The sequence below is a fragment of the Haliaeetus leucocephalus genome, unplaced genomic scaffold, assembly GCF_000737465.1.
Source record: "Haliaeetus leucocephalus isolate CR32 unplaced genomic scaffold, Haliaeetus_leucocephalus-4.0 Scaffold819, whole genome shotgun sequence".
Taxonomy (NCBI): domain Eukaryota; kingdom Metazoa; phylum Chordata; class Aves; order Accipitriformes; family Accipitridae; genus Haliaeetus; species Haliaeetus leucocephalus.
The window spans coordinates 662,405-682,274 of NW_010973255.1; the positions used below are offsets into that span (position 1 = coordinate 662,405).

At 36.0% G+C, this 19,870-nt stretch overlaps 1 protein-coding gene across 3 annotated transcripts in view; it reads right to left on the reverse strand.

The window, feature by feature from the left end:
* Window positions 1–4,733: 4,733 nt before the first annotated feature.
* The window catches only part of ZDHHC14 (zinc finger, DHHC-type containing 14), a 113,488-nt gene continuing 98,351 nt past the window's right edge, over window positions 4,734–19,870 (reverse strand). For 2 of the 3 annotated variants that reach the window (XM_010581850.1, XM_010581849.1), the window contains exons 7-9: window positions 18,384–18,493; window positions 15,113–15,215; window positions 4,734–6,001 (exon numbers count right to left, since the gene is read on the reverse strand). In XM_010581850.1, coding sequence (XP_010580152.1) covers window positions 5,600–6,001; window positions 15,113–15,215; window positions 18,384–18,493 — 615 coding nt within the window. In that variant the 3' untranslated portion in view covers window positions 4,734–5,599. The remainder of the gene's footprint in view (window positions 6,002–15,112; window positions 15,216–18,383; window positions 18,494–19,870) is intronic. The other variant, XM_010581851.1, reaches the window with a different exon arrangement.

Consider the following 19,870-nt stretch of genomic DNA (forward strand, 5'->3'; position numbering starts at 1 on the left):
TTTGAGCCTGCTAAATTCACATCCTCTTCTCAATTGCATATGGTGCTTTCAAAAGGAGCCCAAGAAAGGCTCCAAGAGTTCTCCTCACACCACAGATCACTCAGACAAGTTGCTTTAAGGTGGTCCCTTCGTGTCTTTTCCATAACCACAGCTAAATCCCAGCAGCTGTTACCGGTGAGATTTAATTATAGTGGGGTTAAACTTAGTTTTGTTTTTCCAAGTTTTCAGAAGAGGCAACGTAGCTGAAGTTGGGAAGGGCATAAAATACATCAGGGTTAACACTGGCATTAACATTTTGTTGCCAGTGGAACCAACTTCAGTATATACTGCAAAGTAAATATCTCTGTGGGACAGCACTTTTTGGTTTGTAAACCACAAAGTTTATCTAGCCTGTAGTCTTAATTCCTATTTGCACACTAGTCACAGAAACTCCGACTGAGTTCCAGGTTTCATCTCCAATTGGCGAGACTACTGCTTAGGAAAACACTTTTTCTTGTGCAGTGACACTTCTGGTATGGAAATATAGAATGCTAAAACAGTTCTCAGTATGGAAATGCAAAATGCTAAAGCAATTACCATTTTTAGCATGGTCAATGTCTTAAACTTCCCATCAACTTCAAAGGGACAAAGATTTCACCTGTTTTTATATTTACAGATGTATTTTTAAAACAGAAGTAGGAAAAGATATTAGGGGAGAGGAGCTTGAGGGCAGATCAACTCGCGTTTTTCTCATCATCTTCCTACAGTTGCTTTCTCTCAAAAGTCTGACCTTATTTCTCTTAATTTTTTTTTCCAGAATGATTTTTAAGAAATTCCTCATGAAAATATTGTTTGATTAATATTGACAGCTGTCACCTTTTTTTTACCTATGTGGCTTTTTTGTTTATACCCCCTTCCCTCTCCTTCCACAGCTTACAGGTAATTCCTCTTTTCCTCCATGTCACCCGCTAATCTTCTTTGTTCTGCTTTCACTCAGTCTTTTCCCTTTCATCTTCTTATTCTTGTCCTCTCTGACCTACCTTAGAAACAAACTCCTATATTATCTGTTCATAACATCCAAAAGTTGTTCTCCTCCCCACCCTGCATTGTTTGTGGTGAACTTTCAAATTCTATAGTTGAATGTTAACAGAGAGTTGCCTTCTGGTGATGGAATTGAATTGCTGCATCAACTCAGAATTAATCTAGATTTGCACAGGTTTAAATAGCTCACCTTAATCCCATGAGTCTTTTGGAAGTCCAGGCAGTGCACTTAGCCAGATATCAAATTACAATGTCTTTGCAGGCAGACAATCAAAACCAGGAAGCCCTGACCGAGACGGATCCTGAAAACTGGGACAGTTCTAGTTTAAATGAACTAAATCTATACGCGAACTGTCTAAAACACATGCCATTCATATTTTGGGCCTAAGAATATTTGAAAGTGTGTTGGAAGCGTACTACCTCATTTCACTTCAGCCCTTAAAACAATCATTTAGGCAGTAACTGATTTTTAAAACAGAGTCAGGCTGGCCCACGGTCGAACGCACCATGTTCATCTTCAGGGTACAACTGCTGATAAGAAAGGGAAGGGAAAAAAAATAATAACCAATAAATATGTGATGACAGTCCCTACATATAATTTAAACCAGGAGAGAACTAAAGTGAGGATTGATAACATTGCTGAGTTGTTCTTCAAGCTGTATTGAATTTGGGAACTGAAAGACAAACAGAAGCTCAGTTTTGTTAGTTCTGCAGAGATGCTCCTTCATTTAGTATTTTGAACATTAGGCAATAATTTACTTACAGTGAACTATTATACTCACTGTAGAGATTTAAACAAATACAAAATCTGCAATACCACAAGTTGGTCATCCCCCTTGTAGCACATGTTGCTAACCCATAGGTCTTTGGGTTTATGAGATCAGTTTTCTACTTCCAGGATCATTCACTAGGATCAACTGCAAAACAACTAATCTTCCATCTATAAGATTATTTTTAATGCATGCGTTAACCACTTTATGCAGAAATACATCTACCTGTACTATCAGTTAACATGAACAGATGAAAAGTTGATAAAGGATGCACTATAATACAAAACCAGAATAATATTTTGACATTATATTACTATTTAACTGATAGGAATAAAAAACTCCCTTTTAAAATAGAAATGTCTTTGAGAAATCAAAAGAAAAAAGAGCCTTTAAAAACATTTTATGAAGCGTTGTATTTCATTCTACATAGAATATTATATAGCCACCTAGAATGGAAAAATGTTATTAAAAAAACAAAGCAGAATAAATATTTATCAGATAAACTAACCAGTTTTACACATTCAAAGATTTTAGATTTTTAAGGAAAAAAATATTTACTTTTCTGAAAACATCAACTTTCACTTCAATTCTACATTTATAAATCAGATGAACATGGAAAGACCTATTTAATATTAGTATACTAATTGTCAAAGAAAAAAACATAGAAAAAACCCTGTGCAGTATTCACTAGGATTATCATTTTGGATCTCTAGGGCGCATGGTCTGTAATCACAGTTCAAAGTAAAAAAAAAATAAAAATCTGTAGAGTAGGTGATGAATAGTTACTTTGCTGACTCATTCCAGATGTATATACAAGTTCCAACGAAGTGAGTGCCCACAACTGAAGACAACTCTGATGGAGGTGAGGGGAACAGACCAAAAACCCTGTTAGACGTACCTCTTAGATCAACCTGCTGTTAAATCACTGCCTGCTGTCAATCAGACTGCAATTACCCGCACCATATGGGTGACTTAGTTCCGAAATCTTCCAGCAGATGTCCTCACAAGGCAGTCGTGTCAGGGAGATTAGAGATGTCACCATTTAAAGACTGAGATGGGAAGGAAAATAGACTTAAAATAAGGGTGATATAGAGATAGACATATTCAAAGTATTTAATTTATTCTCAAATGCCAAACTTAAAAACATAGGCAGCGTGTTAAAAAAATAAGGCTGTCATCTTAAAAACTAAAAGGAGAAAAAAAGTCACCTGAACAAGTACATAGCTAGCAGATCTGTTTGAAGTAGCACATCTGCTTCCAATTTGTTAAGTAATTCTTACACCTCACTTATAAACAAAACAGAAGATTCAAAAAATGATGGTGAAAAGCATGGGCACAAGGAAAACAGCATAAAGACTCTAATCCTATCCTTATCCCTTCTGTTTCATGTTAAAACTGACACTAATTTCATTGTGTGCACAGAGCTGAAGTGCAGCTTTCTGCACCACTCCCTCGTGGCAATGACATACAAACATTGTCACGACGTTGGTATTCTTGGAAGCATAAAATCCCTCGAGTATTTCAGGGGGACTTAAAAAGAACAATTTCCTTAAAATAGTGTTCCTCATCATTACTGCTACAACTGGAAAGTTTTGATACCACATTAAAAATAATTGACTTGTCCTTCTGTGTAGCAATGAATGCATCCACAGTTAAGTACCCACAGACACCTATGATACAATGTCAGTCAAGTACTGCTCTACAAACTCAAAGCTGGGATTCTTTACCCAGGTCTATGTGACCAGTCTCTCCAGCCCTCAGCCCGTTACCTGCTTTAATGCAGATGTTCATGGCTTCATACATGAGATGCCACATCATGGAATGATGAAATCAAGAAGATGAGCATCACTGACTCTTCTTCGAGAGCAGACACAGAAATAAGTGCTGATACTTGGGGCTTTTTGGGAAACCAGCCAACTGGGACATACACGTCAGTCACTACAGTCTGGCTGGTAGAAAGAACTGGAGACTGTCCCAGCTTCAGGAAAATGCTGGGAGGGTGGCTCCAATAGCTGGGACAGACTTGTCTGCCAGAGGTTCTTTGGTGGACCCATTACGGCAGTTATAGACAGAAAGCGTTGCTATGTTCTACGTGCTGAATTAGGTCAAAGCTAGCATCATCAATTATACAAACAGATTTCTTATGAAGTCTTAGAGGAGTACGGTTTTTGTCAGTATCTTGTCTGATGCTTCAATAGCATGGGTGACTCTTTTCTGCAGGCTGCTTGTCCTCAATTTCAACAATGGAAGTAAAAACAAAAAGATTTTTAGTTTGGTGTCAGTCAATGACCATGGTGAACAATACAGAACTGTCACATTTCTTAACTGGTGAACAGTTTCATGCCACAGAACATCAGATGAAGTACATTCTGCACTTAGTTTGTCCTGAGAAAAGAAGAATCCAGGTTCCACATCCTAAAAAGCATGGTAAATACAGTATTAAAGCTATTAAACTTTCTCAGCTGTCATGAAAAATTATAAAAATCTCTTTAACCTTTTAGTTGTTCTTTACTTAAATAATAAAAAAAAAAGCACAGAAGGATATTCTATGAAATCAAGACTTCCATCTAAAATAATAAAGGACAAATACAAATGAAAGATGATGGCCGGGGGTGGCTACAGTCAATTGTTACCCATTTAAGATTACTTCACTAAGCTGCCTGTCTTTGTCTTGAATCTTAAGCCCCTCACCCTTTAGCCATATGATAACGAACACAGAATTACAGTCCAAGCAGAGGCTTACTCTGCTGTTTCCAAATAAAGACTTCTTATGGGAACAAATACACATCTCAAACAAAACCATAAAAGATGCTGAAGCAATTGTAACCAGCTCTTCCTCCATAGCTCTAGTTTCATTGTGTAAACATATTCCAGTCAAATCTTTACAAACTATGTCAACAAGTCATGATTTCCCCCTCTTACCCCAGGAAAACTGTGCAAGGATAACTGTACACATGTCCAAGAAATAGAGGATGTCATTTTATTGGAGGTCCACAGGTAATTGTATCACATTAGGGAGTGGAAGAATCTCGTGGTATGGCACAACACAATACTTCACTCTAAACACTTAAACAGAAGGTTAAATGATATGCAACATGATCAAATCAGTAATTCTCCATCTTCTAGGCACCACTGATTAATTTAAAATAAACTTTAATAAATTGAAAAAATAATATAGTCCATTAATTTGTTTGTTGCACTGTCTTTAAATGAAACAGCACTTTGAAAGTCACAAATAAAAAAGCAGCACTTTCTCTTAATACCAACACCACTGTAACACATACTGTAGCGTGGCATGCAAATCCATACCTGCAGTCTTTTTTTTTTTTGTATTAACAAATGGAATGGTAATTTTCTATCTCAAATATTAGTAGCATAACATGTAAGTGCAGATCATTCTGGCCACAAGTGTGGTAAGCCTTAACAAGTGTGTATTACAAGAGCATAGAACACAGAGCATGACACTTACATCCAAGCATCTCTCTCTTTTGTACTGTACATGGTGTTTGTAACAGGCTGACTTCCAACTTGCTGTACCCCAAGCTTCAGGAAACAAGATTATTGACCGTTTCTGGTTTTGTTTAAAAATAAAATGCAGTTACCATCAAAGCATAACCATTAACAATCTGGTCAGAAAAATGCCATAGCTCCATTGAAAAAATAACTTGTCTTTTTAGTAGACTCCATTACGCGTTAAAGTTTCCATTATAGGCATGTTACGAAGTCTTTAAGTGGTACTGCAGTGTCATTCCTGTTAAGCAGAGATTTGTATAGACACCAAGAAACGGTGCAATGTTCAAAAAAGCTGTTCAAACTGAGCTAAGCTTCACGAGACCACGTACTGAGTCTTCATGCAGTGAATCCTGGCTGGCTAGACTCAGGATGTGCATTGTATGGCTGTGTGTAATAGGACTTCCACTTGGCAGCATCCCAGGGGGTGATGGAGCTTCTTCAGGAGTGAGAAACTGATGACCTTCGTGTTCCTCTTTTAATGGTATCATGTCTGTCAAACCTGTATCTGATGTGAGATTTGGCATAGAAGATGGTGGTGTTGGTTGCCCTAGAGTTAGAGTTGCACAAGGCCCACTGATAGTAGTCTTTCCTGGTAAAGGTAGCTCTTCACTAGTTATGCTTGGCTCACTCTGTAGCAGGGGGGTGGCAGCGGCCTGCAAAACGAATTTAGTGCTCTGAATGCACTGATCTTGGTCACACTGTAGAATGGAAGGGTGTCAAAATCATATAAGGCAAACAAAACAGAGAAAAAAAGGGAGAAAATGGACAAAAAGGTATGGAAAAGAATGGGATGTGAAGAGAAAAAAAAGAAAGCCATTAGTATCATTCCATGGTTAGCCACCCAAAAATCCCATTGCATGCTGCCCAGGGAAAAAAAAAAAAAAGCATGCATAACTGAGCCAGTGCTTCATATTACTACTGAAGTAAATTATGATAAACATTTAGTGTTCACTTGAGGGTTTTGGTAACCTTTAATATAATATTTTGTGAGTACTGTAATTCAAATGCTTTGCTTACTCTTGTTAGAAGCCATTTGGAAAGCCTAGCTGCACAGTCCATGTGTAACTAACTGCATCAGGCACCTCAAAACCTCTCCAGTTCCGGGTGACCTGAATCACTTCCACGCTACTCATTCTACCCTAGAGTAGCTAGCAGTTCGGACCCAGGCCCAAAAGCATAATCTAAGCATCTTTCCAAATTCAAAAACGCTAGGCAAGTGTCTTTTTTAAATTGGTCTTCACATGTAGGAATTAAGGTGCTACAGAAGATTTCCAGAACAAGAATTCCTTTGATGCAGGTGATTTTATAAAGATATAGCTGACAATACAGCCTCTATGAGCAAAAATCCACCCCCACCCCCCATTTAATACATTATATATACACTCTAGAGAATATTCGCAACATTATTCGCAATACTCTAGAGGATGTGTAGAAATTAGACAGCACTGCAGATGCATTAATTTGATATCAACTTTCATGATTTTTAGGCTGTTTCTTGATTAATTTGACAATGTGAAGAATCAAGGTACAAAACACAAGTTTTCTGGCAAGCACTTTCACAATAACAAGCCAAATTCAGAATTATATAAATCCAATTAAGTTCAGTGAGTATTACCGGGAATGCTTTTGCTCTACATCATTCCTAAGAACTGTTTATACAAAATTATCATTCATTCCTTGAGATGACAAGACAGGCAGGTGTTTATTGTCCAGCTAGCTAAGTGGGTAGTATCCCTACTGCCAAATTAAGTTTCTTTAACACAAACTGGCATGATTTTTGAGAGCTTCCAAGGACAATATATATTTAATTCATAGCCTGATCAGTTATAACACCTAGAGATTTTAAAAATCCTGTTAGATTCATTTGCCATATTACTGTTCTGCTGTGCAAGAGAAACACTACAGTCAATGAATACAACTCTATATCCAATGCAGCTAAGAAAATTTGAAAGCAAGCAAGCAGAATAAAAAGAAATATGTCCAGAGGTAAGACATGCCTATTCACTGTTGTTATTTCAAGGATTCTGTTAAAGCAATATGTTCTGCTTTATGACTGACTTCTTTGATCTATTATCAAATTACTGAAAGACATTACAAATCCAACATCTGTTCAAGATATTCCCGATCATAACCACTGCTACTAACATTACAACAATTCCCTAAAATGCCCATTTGAGTTTAATAAGCCACTGTGATATACTCTATGCAAACTCACAGAGACTTTTGCTTCCTTTAGTGTAGATGAAAACCATCACTATGAATGCTTTCTCTGATATTTTCAAGTCCTCCAATTCCACCACTCAATAGCTTAATGATGGATGCACACACATTACATGCAGCAAGTGTGCAAGCAGACTACTTGGTCACAGTAGAGAGGCAGTATTTTAAACATGTCTAAGTGGTTTAGGACTCCTAGACCAACTACTTTTTGACAGGCAGAAGTCTGATCCTTACTCAGTTACATATTTTCCAACACACACACTTTCAGAAAGATAAATGCACCAACTTCCTGTTACGTAAATTGAGTTCATATATGTTGGAAGCAATTTTTTCCCCCACAAAATGATGAAAAGCCCCAGCCAAACAACTGAAGTGGTCCCATATCATTTCAAAGGGATTACTCACAGGATTAAAGCTAAAACCTTGTGTAAGTACCTTACTAAGAAGAAAACTGTCAGCATCTTTTAAAGTCAAGCTTTCAATTAGTAATTCAGTGTGAATAACTCATTCTTGATTAATACACTGTTATTCACACCTGCTTATTTCAATTAAACTACAGCCTTTCAAACAGCCTTACTATGCAGACCTTAAAAATCTGCTAAATGAATTTTCAAACTTCAGAAAGACCAACAAAATCCATCTTATCTGAAAAGTGATAGCCAAAGAGCATGTTACATAATAAAGGAATGCCTATAACCACTGGGGTACACTGAAAACAAATAGTGTTAGCAGCTGACTTATTGCTTTTGTGAAGCTTCAGGACTGATCTTCAAAAGGAAATCATTAATGTGTTCCAGGCAATACAAGTACACAGCTTTAAATTAGCTGAAGGTAATTTACTTGAACTCGTTGTATAGCCTGAATTCATTTTCTTCTTACTGAACTCCAGTGCATTTCAACTGAATCAATATCAAAAAGGTAAAGTAGCCTCATAAAGCTCTATTAAACAGAGTGTTATAAAACTTTTCCAGGTGCTGTATATCTCTCCTTCATTTTCATGCACTTCTGAGTTCCCTGAAGCCTCTCCTTTTATTCAGATACATTTCAGGTTTTCTTTTTTTTGTTCTATTTAACAGTGATCAACATGAAATATCTTAGGAAAATACAGGCTGTCAACAGTTTTCAAAAGTGAACTAGAGTGGGGTCTATACTAGAAAAGGTAGATGTGTTCAATGAAGCTCTCAAAAACACCTGATAAAAACAACACGTACTATAGAGGTAGACCATTCTTGAGTCTAAACAGCCAACACAAAACTAAACAAGAATATCAGATTTGTTTATAGGGCTGGCATGGTGGTTTTTCCTTGATTCCATATTTCACTCTTAACTAAATGAAATGTAGGGCCAAAAGTCTTAACAGCTATTAATCACATGAATTATTCAATGCCAGCATTTGAAATGAAATAAAAAAGCCTATGATTGTAACAAAAAAGGAAGCCAAGCACTGAAATCTAAATAGCTAAAAAATCTACTGTAGAAATTATTCCACCAGTACCTTCTTACTTCAGATCTACTGATTTTCTTTCCCACTTACAATTTCTACTGTTTCAGAGCAACAGCAGATTCTGAAGGTAAGACAAGTTTAATAAGTTCTACAAGTACAGAAGTTCAATTACATATGTGCATAGAATTTTTTAGCCATCTCTGTATTTATTTGCACATCAAAAGGCACAAATTAAAGCAAATTAGACAAAACCTAAAATTCTGTGTTTATTTCACAAACAATAAATACAAACAACTAAGGAAACAATATTTTTCATTTTTTTTCTGAATAAAATCTTATTTTCTTCTAAGCTACACAAAACATACATGTTAACATAGTTGTTGTACACGGCAATATATTTTTCACATTTCAAATGCCAAAGCCAGAAATTATTTACTTTGAATTAACTTTGTTAAAAATTTTCTAAACACTAGTAACATTGAAGAATTGTTACAGTTCTCAGAAGATGGAGAAAAGCAAGTCGAATTATCTCAGCATCTCTGAATGAAGTACAAACAAGAAGTTCGGATGAGACTGACAGCACTGAATGACAGTTCTATAAGTAACAGAAAGGATGCTGAAATACCATAGTAGATGGATACAATAGATGGGTAAAGAGTGGAGGGATGGAGCTGTATAACTGTTCCCAACAGCTGTAGGATTTCACATGCAAAATCATGGTATTGCAGATACTGTGCAACAACTGAGCCACAAACCCCACCAAGTCAATGGCTCCACTAGCAAGTAGTGCAGTGCATCAGGAGTAATCTATGAAGAGAAACGCTTCTGAAGCCAAAGGGGAAACTATACCTGTCCCAGGGATTTTACTTCAGACTAGCTACTGTTTGTTTTCATGGACTGAATGTCCGTGAATGGTTAGTGCATACTGGGTGCATTCCGGGAGCACACCTTCTGAAAGATATCTAGTTCATGTGCTCTGATAGTGCTCTGCGATGTGAACAAAAATAGGGTAAATATGCGCAATCAAAAGAATTTCGTCTAAAACTTATCTCAACCCAAAGCAAAATGCTGAAGTTGATTTACTGCATGTGCCCTTAACCCATTTTAACAATGAAGTAAAATGCTTTAATGAAAAACTTCTATCAACCTTGACTGTGGTCATGTTGACTCAGTAAGAGCCCTAAGTTACTTTTCAGGCAATGATAAATTATACTTGTGAAGTATGACAGTGAATAGACAAGGAAACACACTTGTAAAACTCCCAGCGAAGTGGGGCTCCTGTTCTTGCTGATCGTTTTACTGTCATGATAGAAATACTTACTCCTAATAATGAGAATATGAAAAGCAAAGGATAAAGTATGCTAGGATGCTCAGAGTTAATATTCCCTGGATAAGCTGGATTCCTGTTTCCAGATCAGTGCTAGAAATACACATGTGAACATTTGGGAGAGGACTTTCCCGCATGTCTCGCTGTTAATGAATGTTGCGCATGCACTATTATGGTTCCTACAATTTTAAGTGGTACGTATCAGAAGAAAACAAACATTCTAACTAAAGAATTTGCATCCAGGAAAGGAAAGGAAAGGGAGAACTGGAAATAAGGGAATTTGGCACACAAGGAACTACCTAAGCACTGAAGAAGAGATGCCTAGATATGGAAGAGTACAAGCGAATTTTTTAAAAACAAAGAAATAAACCTGTCCTGACACAAAGGCAGACAGAAGTAAAATCTATCACTTTATAAGGCATTAGAGAATTCTTAGAGACATCATAGTAAAAATAAACAAAACTAATTCCTCTAAAAAAAAAGTGCATGGAGTGAGATACATTCTGTGTTTCTTCATAATGGATTACTACAGAATAAAATACCCTACGTCAAAACCCAAGAACTAACTCAGGCTTTTAAGAGAAAGCTAAGTACTACAGAAGTGCAGATCTAGGTAATGGTAGCTGATGGGTTTATGGTGAAATAAGAACTTTTTTCAGAATACAAAGAAAATAAACCTTAAAGAGAAAGAATGAAATACAGACAAAATTATGATTTCATAATGGGTGAGATACTGTGTTTCATAAAAAAAAATTCTTAAGAATGAGAAGAGAGATACTTGGGCAATCAAACTAATGAAGAGCTTGTAAAAATAATCAGCAATAAAATGCAATAGGGAAATACTTCAGAAATACCACCTCTACAGATCATGATCTCCATGTGACCATGCTTGTCACATGGATAAGGATATTAAGAAGCTGGCTAATGAATTTAGCAGATTAATTTCAAATTATATTGGAAAAGAGATTAAAAACACTGGGAATGTACCAGGAAAAAAATAATTACATGTGCTTCCAGCCTTCAAAAAAGTAAACACAACTTCAGCTCCTAGTAAAATAAGGGAGGTACTAAGGAGAGAACAGGAGAAAAAGCTCTTCTGTAAGATCGAGAAAAAAATAAAATCATAGTATGGGTCTGTGAAGCACTGATTACAGCAACAACACTGACTTTCTGAGATTGTGACAAACCGAGTCACTAGCACGAGTAGGGTAGCTCCTATATGAAATATTCAAAGTCTCAAAGGCAAAACTACCACAAATGCTGTTAAATACAAAAATAGTGCCCCACAAATGGTATCCTGAATAAGAGATAATGTATTGCACTGATAACAAGTGTCTGGCAAGTTTCAACTTAGCCTGATATTTATTTTGAGCTTAAATGCAAAAATGATGCTATGCTAAAAGATGTATTAAAATAAATGAAAGCAGAATATAATACTAAGCAACCCAGAAAGATTTAAAGAATGATGAGAGGCTAGTTGGGTGAGGCACAAGGATTGTATTTAGAAAGACACAAGTCACTGAGTAAAAGATTTGAGGGAAGGGAAAAGAAAGAAAGGAAAGAAGGAAGGGAAGGAATAAGAGAAGACAAGTGTGAGAGAAGATGCTCATTAAAATCTTCCTTTTAATATCAATGGGCAGGAGAGACATTTTAGCACGCTATATGGATTAAGTAGTATAACATCTAGACATAAAGATTCAATGTAGAGACAAGAAGATGTAAAGCATTCTGGAATAAAAGCCAAGGAGACACAACATAAAGGTGTACTGCACTTCAGATTTCTAATAAGTTACTTCCTGTACTCAAAAGTGTTAAACTTGCTAAAATAGTGTAATTATCTCTGATGACATATAAATGGCTAAACCTCTGCCTTTTAAAAAGCATTTATGGACTAAGAGTATGACCTACACACACTCTTAAGTCAAGGAATTTCACTTTGTCTGTCCTTATCTGAAACCACAATAATGCAAGCTGCAGTACCAGATACATCCCCTTCAAGCTTGCCAGTTCTTTGTGGTCCACCTGCCTCAGCTCCAAGAAAGCGTTTTTCATTTTATGCCTTTGGCTTTTTCCCAAGAGGTGTGTAACCTTCCAGAAGGGAAGACTGAATCATATTCCATCTTTTGCCTAACCTTTGTCAGTGATGACACAAGGTAAAAAGGAAACCTTTTCTTCCACAAAGACCTTCCCTTTACTGTCTTGCTTCCACTGGAGTCTTGGGCTTGAGCTAGTCTATTATTTAAACCATCAATCACCAAAGGAAATCTTGATGTTTGTGTCTGAACTTACAGCAAGAGGGATTCAGGAGAATCTTGCAGAAATTCTTCCTCTAAAAAAAAACCCAACCAAAAAAAACCAGACAATGGGATGCCACATGCCTTGTTTTACTTCTGCCATAAAATGTACTCCACTGCCTTTCACTCAAGAATCTTCCACCATCCTTTTCAGCAGAGAACAAGTGAATGGCTGGTGTTCCCAGTGCTCCTGTTCCCAAACTTCTTCAGAAAAATCTAATATTGTGTACTGGGAAAAAAAGCTGAGAGAAACGGATACTGTAAAGCCTGGAAAAGTACTAGGGGTCACTTCATGGGAAAAAGGTTTAAATAGAATGATGACTTGATTATTTCTGTCTACATTTAAATTGGAACAGGAAATCTGGTAACTGAACAGAATGGCTGAAAACAACTAAGCTAGCAGTAAGGTGAATTAATTTTGGTAGGAAAAAAGAAAGTCTGTTATGTGGATGAGACTGAGATCTTAACTGTGAAATAGGGAAATCAGTTTTGTTGTTTGCTGCTTTATGAGATAGAAGAGATGAGAACCTTAAAGTAGGCAGAGAGTCTACTGAGAAGAGCAAAAATGTTGACCTCAGAACACTGAAAAAGGGAGATGTGAAACAAGAACAAATCAGAGGCAAAGTTATGTCCCACTGCATTGTTGCCAGCACGAAATGAATTTATAATTTCTTATGCTTCAAACAACTCAGGAAAGAATGCAAGATTTTAAACAGGGAAGAGAAAATAGTGCTAGAGAGACTGGGAAACTAAGCAGGTCTTTAACAGTTTGCAACAAAGCTCAAGGGAGAAATTTTAATGCTGATAGCCAGCTGCCACTGGAAGCCAATTGGTCTTGAACATAGACCAGCAATAATACCCTGAGAAAAGTAGCATCACAGTCTTAAAGATATTCTTCCATAGCAAATATGACGTATTACTTTTTCCAAGCTTTTTCTGAGACATCATTTTCAGGAATGAAAGCTACACATTTCCAAGTGACTCTGATAACTGTTAAAGAACCCAAGCCTTTCCCAGCTAGAGTAGCATGATGTTCTAGGATATAAGAAGTTCAAATCCTTAAAGAATTTGCATAATTACAGGTATTAAACTCTAAAATCATAACAGTTAGCTGCTTGACTTAAAGTAATACCATAACAGATCTCTCCATTTCTAGAGACAAATTTAGTCAATTTTCTATCAAACTGGCACAAGATTTTCTCATTAATATCTAGTAATAATGATAGTGTCTTCTTATAATGCAAGTATAACTCTTGTAAAGTTAAGATAATTTAATGCCAGGGACTTACTGTGGGTTAATGATCCTCACAAATTAGAAGCCTTGACAGAGTCAGAAAGTTTGGGTAATCCCTGAAAGACTTTAGGCTATTTCTAAGGTTTGCTTTCTCATTCTTTCTCTCTCTCTTTAAAAAACCTTTTCTCTTCAGAGTTACATTTTCTTTGAGTAAAATTTGCATGGAGCATTACCTTGTTCTGCACAACTGCACCTCATGAAAGATTCAGAGTTAATACTGTGTCTCTAATACATTTTCTCATTAAGGAATCTAACCAATCTTCTATTTAATCCTCAAAATAGTAGGTAAAACCAGCTTAGGAACTACAGCAAAATTTTTATGCCAGTTTATCAGTGACACTAAAACTAATCTGTCTGGGAAGAGTGAGTCTTTTCTTCTTTTGTTCAAAAGCAAGGCTGAATTACGTCAGAAGGCCTTGTGGCCGCCTCTTTTTTGGCAGAGGGAGAGCGTCCATAACTCATGGCTTCTTTGACAAAGTCTTAGAACCCACATAATATGAAGATATGTGGATAACAATTCAGAAATAGGCACATATGTAAGATGCTTGCCTTTGGAAAAAGATCTCTTTCCAGTTACTCTCTTCTTCTTGGCACTGGAAATCTTATCTTCCATTATGATAGCCAATGCTACCAGCAAAAAAACACAGTAAAAACTATTGGCACAGTTTCAAAGATGTTTAAAAGCTTTTGTTGTGACAATCCAGTTGCCATTTTTTGTTCATTGGAAGTTCAGTGTCCTCCTGCTCTTTCTTCAACATACTTCTCCCCTAGAAACTCCTCCTTGTTCATCTTTGCTTTTTAAAACACATTAGTCTATGCAAAACTGAAGTGTACAAGCAAAGAAGGAAATAGAGTATGAAGAAAGTGCCATACAAATAACAATTAGCTGGAAAATGATGAACCAGAGCAAGTCCATGATACTTGAATATTCCAGTTCAAAACACAGCAGGTGTCAACAGTACAAGCCAAAATGCCAGTATATTCAATAAATCAACAGTGTAGAAAAGCCTCTCTTTTTTTAGAATCCATGAGCAACAACTATTACACTGTGTGAAACAAACATTTAAAAGAGCCTTGGGGTTTTTTTTTCCTTTACTGTTAATAAACAAGTCATTCCACCCAGAGTGTCAGCTGTATCCAGTTAGTTATTACTTGATTAGTTCACATGAAAGTGGAGAAGGAAAACATTCACAGGAATCTTGATGAACAACACTATGGGATGATTCCTACCATGTTGCTCTGAGATTGTGTGGCCCCGTACATAGTAATGCCATTTGATGGTCCTGCTAATTGCGGTGTATCTGGTTGAATAAATCCTCTTCTATCAATTAAGCTAAGGAATAATCAAAATAAAGAAAAAGTGTTAGAGATATTTCTGATCAATAACTACCTCCTCTGGATAAAATGAAAGAGGAAAATTTTCTGTCATACAACAGACCTTAATACCTTGCCAATACCTTCAAATGTCCGCTTTTATTCAACTGAAGTACAAGACTTCATTTTTACTCATCAGCAAGGTAATTGTTTCCTTGTAATACTACCCGCCACACAGTCATATGTACTGCTACTTTTCTAGATTTTTGTCATAGGCAAAAGATTTAGAAGCTTACCAGCAGGTACCACAAAACCCAAGAGTTTTAAACCACAGGTGTGAGAACAAATTACAAAACTCTGTAGTGCACTCTGAATCACTATCTATTTTGAAGGTTCTTTTGTTATCAGTTTCCACACCTCTAAGTTAAAGCTACTTTATCACAAAATTTAGAAAGAAAGAGGAGCTTTGTTTCAGACAACTTACTTGCCAGGTGTTTCATGACAGCTACTTAACACTGCTTATAGTGCTCCACTATTCTTAAAGTGATGCACTCATAAAATTTCCATATAAGAAAATGTTTTGTGGAGAAATTAATAAAAATAAGTAAAAATCTACATAAGATTATAAAAAAAATAGAATGGAATAATCTGACCTAGCTGAAGATTTTGCTAAAATTCCACATACAATTTTACTCTCAATCTGAGAACTATAAACCTCACTTAGGTTCTGCTAGTTAATACTCACAAAAAGCTGAAGGTACAGACCCAAGTACTATATTCTACCTGTGTATTAGCTTATATCACTTCCATACAAAAAAAACCCCCAAACTTTTCAACTGTTTATGCTTCAACGCATTCAAAGTTTTTGGTGGTGGTGGTGGGTTTTTTGGGTTTTGTTTGTTTGTTTGTTTTTTAATTAGATATAAGTTTCAATTATAGTTCCATACATTTTGAATCACAGGCCAAAATGTTTTTTTCCTGTGTCCTGAACAATGTTACTTCCCATCTGGAAAACTACAAATTTTACCACAGGATATCAAATTTTAACTGTAGAGTTTATAGTTCCAGTTACTAAGATATAATGACAGGAATGCCTTAAGACACCTGAGAGCTGAAGTCAGCACCGAACTGATTTTATTTGCTGATTTATAGGACCTCTAAATTCACTAAGGGTCAAGACGGCTTCAATTTTAAAAGATAAGAACAGGATGCATAGAAAAATCTAAGGCATTTCCCTTCTCCAAAGTCAATGAGGTTTCCATGATTTGGAGACCAGTTTAAGCTTTACTTGTGAACGTCTGCAGAACAGGTTTTTATGTACATTCAAAACACTTAGAAAACCACTGAGATTACAATCTGCCATGTGGAAAGCACTCCTTAAAAATCAGATTCTTAAAGTTGTATGATTTATTACACCAGAACACTAGTTAGACCTATGCTGACAGCTATGGATTAATTGAAGATCTGAAAGTTACTGTTGAGGACATGTAAAATGCATTCTGAATTTGCTAGCATAGGTTTAAAAATGAGAAACATGTTCTTTTACAGAAGTGAGAAAAGTTTGGATTATTTACAGATCCTCTCTTAATCTGCATTCCATTCTCAAAAGCAATTGAACATTTTGAATTTTAAGCTCTAATTGCTGCTAAGCCACTTTACCAGAATTTAAGGGAAAAAACCTAATATTTAGTGACTTGGGACACAGCTGAGATTAAAAGTAAAAAAAAGCAATGTTATAATTTACATTTTACAGTTAGTAAATTTTTACCATTCGTCACAAAATATCTCCCTGCAGAAACTCTACATATACTTCAGCTTCTAAATAAATTATGTTGCTACATGGAATTTAGGAAAAAATGTACAAACTCTGTTAAAACAAACATGTTAAAAAGCCTGTGTGCTGCTACTTGTATCAGCCTAAACTGCTATTTCAAATACTGTTAATAAAGATTTCCATTTGGAGTCAAACAAAAGAATTTGAAGCATGGCAATGAGATTTTCTGTCACATACTTTTATGAAAAGCAAAATGGCAAAATTAAAGGGTTGGCTTCAGGCACCATCCATATAGGCAGGAAGCAGAGACAGGGTTACTCTTGCTCACCACAGGGATTACAGTCTTAACCCAGTATGTGGAAATCTTAACCCAGTTAAGTCTCCTCCTTAGGAAAAGATGTCAGTCTCTCCTGTTGACCTTTGACTGCTCATAGAAGAACCACCTCTGATATTCATAATAGCAAAGACAGAAATCCCACTTCCAATGAAACACCTTAGCCACTGGACTATAAAGTCACTTACTTTCTTCTTCTCAATAGTTCAGATTTGTAACTACATAATTCCAGACAAAGCAAAACAGCTTCTATTGATGAGTATGCCACAAAAATAATCTACAAGATGTCAGCCACTGTCTACAGAGGAACTGGGCCTCTATTGTACATGTAGTACACCAACTATCTAACCACTTAGCATTGGAATAAGAAGAGAATTAAGTCCTTCCAGCTGCCAGTTTTATTTCTCTAGTCTCAGCTCTGTATTATATTTTGTTCAAGCTGAAAAACCATCAGCAACGTTGAATATACAAATAATTTGAATTTCAAAAGTGAAAATGTATGCAGCAAAAATTAATCCATTAATCTTTCTCTGGAATTGCTTCAGTGTAAGACCACCAAATTCAGCTCAATGTATATATGTTAACAGTAGCATAAATAAAGAAGAATTACCGTCCATTTAAATAAAGCGGTTCAGAGTGAAAAGACAAAAATGAACAATTATCAGGCTAGTTGTAGAATTAAGGTTCCTAAACTCTCCTAAACTCATGTCACATTTGTTAGATATGTAAGAGCTTAATAAACTTTCAAATCACCCATCATGCAACAGCTAACTAGTAGAAATCCTTTACTGCTAGAAGTTTTTAACTGCAGTGGCAAAAGTTCAAACAACAGATAAGCAAGTTTATTTTCATTTCAGATGTCAACCTTAAATACATTTTACTGGATCTGATGACTAACTTAGTTTAACCACAATTTGCCAACTTATCACTTTACTACTGAAGAAAAACTTAATTAAAGCTTCTAATGGACAGTAAAACAAAGTTTTATTTTTGTTGAGTAAACTCAAGCAATAAGAATATTTTTTTCATAAATAATCACATGGCTTCATTTCTACTAACAATATTTTTGATACTCTTACCTTGGAGAGAGGGGCCCACAGAGTGCAGCACAGCAATTAGTAAAGATGTTGCCATAACTGTATGGATTATAGTTTTCTTTACCTCTTTTATTTGACCATGATCCTTTAATCTGAAGAGATATGAAAAAGATGTATCACGCATAATACAATACAGAAAATGGCTGAGGCAAATTAAGGGTTACCAAAGCAGCAACATGCTACTTATATCAGAGGCAGACCAGAGAAAACCCATGATCACACTTTCCAAACAGCTTAGAGCTTTGGGCTGTTATGAAATGCTGGACCCTAAAATCTTACAAGGAACCACATGCTTTACCTCCATAGATTTAGACAACCCAAAATCTCAAAGGATCAATATAGTCACAGTAGGAATTTTAGCATCTAAACATAATGGTCTAAGCTTAATTTTACAAGTATTACAGCATGTTCTACAGGAGAGGTTCAATTGCAACATACTATTAAAGCCAGCAATAGAGCACTTCTTTTCCATACTCTTGGGTAAGTTCTCAAGCTGTGCAATACCACACAACATTATCTGCCCTAAAGTTCACAAATGGCTCTAAAATATTGTGAAGCAACTCCACTCATTTCTACCTTTTAGAACATATTGCATTTTCTTTTAGCTAGTCTTGCTTTTCTGTTTGTGAGATACTTGAGAGCCTGAGTAAAATTGTCTTACTGTATCCAACTGGAAATGTATGCTTTAAATGAAATTACTGAATAGTTTACTTGAAATTCAGACATGTTACACTGCTGCAGTTCCCTGTTATCTGACTTTCAACAATCCACAAGAGCCATTTGAGGGAAGGGGAGATAGTGAAAGCATGCTGGGTCCATCTAGAAAGACAATGTTGGCCTAAACCTAATAACTGAGCAATATCAGAGCATCTCAACTGTTTTACTGACAAGGTAGATTTCTTCAAAGTCAGGCTACATGCTCGGATACTTGATGCTGAGGCACAATTCATTGTGAGCCTGCTTGTTAAGTTTTTTCTGGTTGATTGGTATTTATTGTAAAATTTATAATTTTAACTGTGACCTTAAACAATAGCAAAACATGTGCTTGACAGTCCCAAAGATGCTACTATTATATTTTCCAGACACCTACGAAAAAAGGTGCAACAGAAAATTACAATAAAATAATTTTAAGCTTGCAGTAATTTGTTAGATTACTTGCTAAATTCCAATGAGCTTTCTATACCCTTAGCTACCTATTTTTATTTTCTCCTTTCATTCATTTTGTATTTTTCCTTTTAGTTAGGGGGACACACATGAAGCCTCCACACACAGTTAAACATAATTCCACACCAAAACAATGGAAAACTATGTGCAAAATACTACAACTGTAGAAATGAGAAAGTTGACATTTAAATTAATGATATACTCCTTGTCAGAGGTTTTAGATCTCAGACTGGAAAAGAAATTTCAAAGGAAAAGAAAATAAAGGATGAAAATTTTGTGTTGAGAATTCAACACACTTTGCAATT